A 1,406-nucleotide genomic window follows, 5' to 3' on the forward strand; every position below is an offset into this window, starting at 1 on the left:
TTCCCATTCCTGCTGTCCCATTCCCAGTGTTCCCACTGTCCCATTCCCACTGTCCCATTCCCACTGTCCCGTTCCCGCTGTCCCATTCCCAGTGTTCCCACTGTCCCATTCCCACTGTCCCGTTCCCATTGTCCCATTCCCACTGTCCCATTCCCACTGTCCCATTCCCAGTGTTCCCACTGTCCCATTCCCGCTGTTCCCATTCCCACTGTTCCCATTCCCGCTGTTCCCATTCCCGCTGTTCCCATTCCCGCTGTCCCATTCCCGCTGTTCCCATTCCCGCTGTTCCCAGCTCACCTGCCTCCTGCACCTGCTTCACAGCCTTGGTGATCTCAGCCTTGAGTGCCTCGGTCTCGTCCGCCGTCACCGCGGTCGCCACGGGCACCACTGCGGGACAAGGGGACGAGGGTTTGGGGTCCCGCCTGGGCAGGACCCCCCTCCCTGGGCCCGGGAAGGGCTCCCGTGGGATGTGGTTTCCCAGCCTCGGGATGTTGTACCCTTGGATAAACCTCCAGCGACTGGGGGATGTTCCAGGAGCTCCGAGATGCCCCCCATGGATGAGCCTCACTTTGGGGTGGCCTCTGGGAGCCCTAAACTGCCCCCACAAACAGATCTCCCTTTTGGGGTGGCTCTTGGGGTCCCCCCCAAGCTGCATCCTGTGGATAAACCTGCCTTTTGGGACAGCTCTGAGACCCCCAAGGTGCACCCCATGGATAAACCTCCCTTGCAGGGCAGCCCCAGGACACCCAAGCTGCTCCCAGTGGACAAGTTTTCCCCATGGAAGGGCTTCTGGGACTGCTAAGCTGCCCCTAATGGAAAAAAATCTCACCTTTGGGGTGTCTCTTGGAACCCCGACCTGCCCCTTAGGGGTTCACCTTCCCTTTTGGGACAGTTCTGGGACCCCCAAGCCATACTCCATGGACAAGTTTCCCTTTTAGGGTGGCTCCTGGGACCCCCAAGCTGCACCCCCATAAATAAGCCTCTGTTTTGGGACAGCTCCAGGATCCCCCAGCTGCATCCTATGGATAAGCTTCCCTTGTCAGAGGGTTCCTGGGACCCCCCAGCTGCACCCCATGGATAAACCTCCCTTTCAGGATAGCTCTGGGACCTCCAAGCTGCATTCCCATGGTTATGTTTCCCTTCTGGGATGGCTCTGAGGACCCCCAACTGCTCCCCATGGACAAACCCCCCTTGGGGACCCCCGAGGACGCCCCCAGCTCACCCGTGAGCTGTGTGACCGCGGTGGCAGCCAGAGCCTCGGTGGCCAATGTCACCATGTCATCGGAGGCCACGGTGACGATGTTGACCTCGTCGCCTTCCTCGGGCTCCAGGATTTTGATCCCGGCCTTGCCCTGGTGCACCGTCTTCACGTGGGAGCGCAGGTTGTCCACCCGGTTGAAGCCCCG

General features: G+C 60.7%; 1 protein-coding gene across 1 annotated transcript in view; it reads right to left on the bottom strand.

Moving 5' to 3' along the window:
* ZBTB17 (zinc finger and BTB domain containing 17) overlaps positions 1–1,406 on the bottom strand; it is a 13,960-nt gene that overhangs the window by 4,736 nt on the left and 7,818 nt on the right. The window contains exons 12-13 of the mRNA XM_029965227.1: positions 1,223–1,402; positions 210–387 (exon numbers count right to left, since the gene is read on the bottom strand). Of these exons, the coding sequence (XP_029821087.1) occupies positions 210–387; positions 1,223–1,402 (358 nt within the window). The remainder of the gene's footprint in view (positions 1–209; positions 388–1,222; positions 1,403–1,406) is intronic.

The sequence above is a fragment of the Manacus vitellinus genome, unplaced genomic scaffold (assembly GCF_001715985.3).
Source record: "Manacus vitellinus isolate BGI_N305 unplaced genomic scaffold, ASM171598v3 scaffold_92_pilon, whole genome shotgun sequence".
Lineage (NCBI taxonomy): Eukaryota > Metazoa > Chordata > Aves > Passeriformes > Pipridae > Manacus > Manacus vitellinus.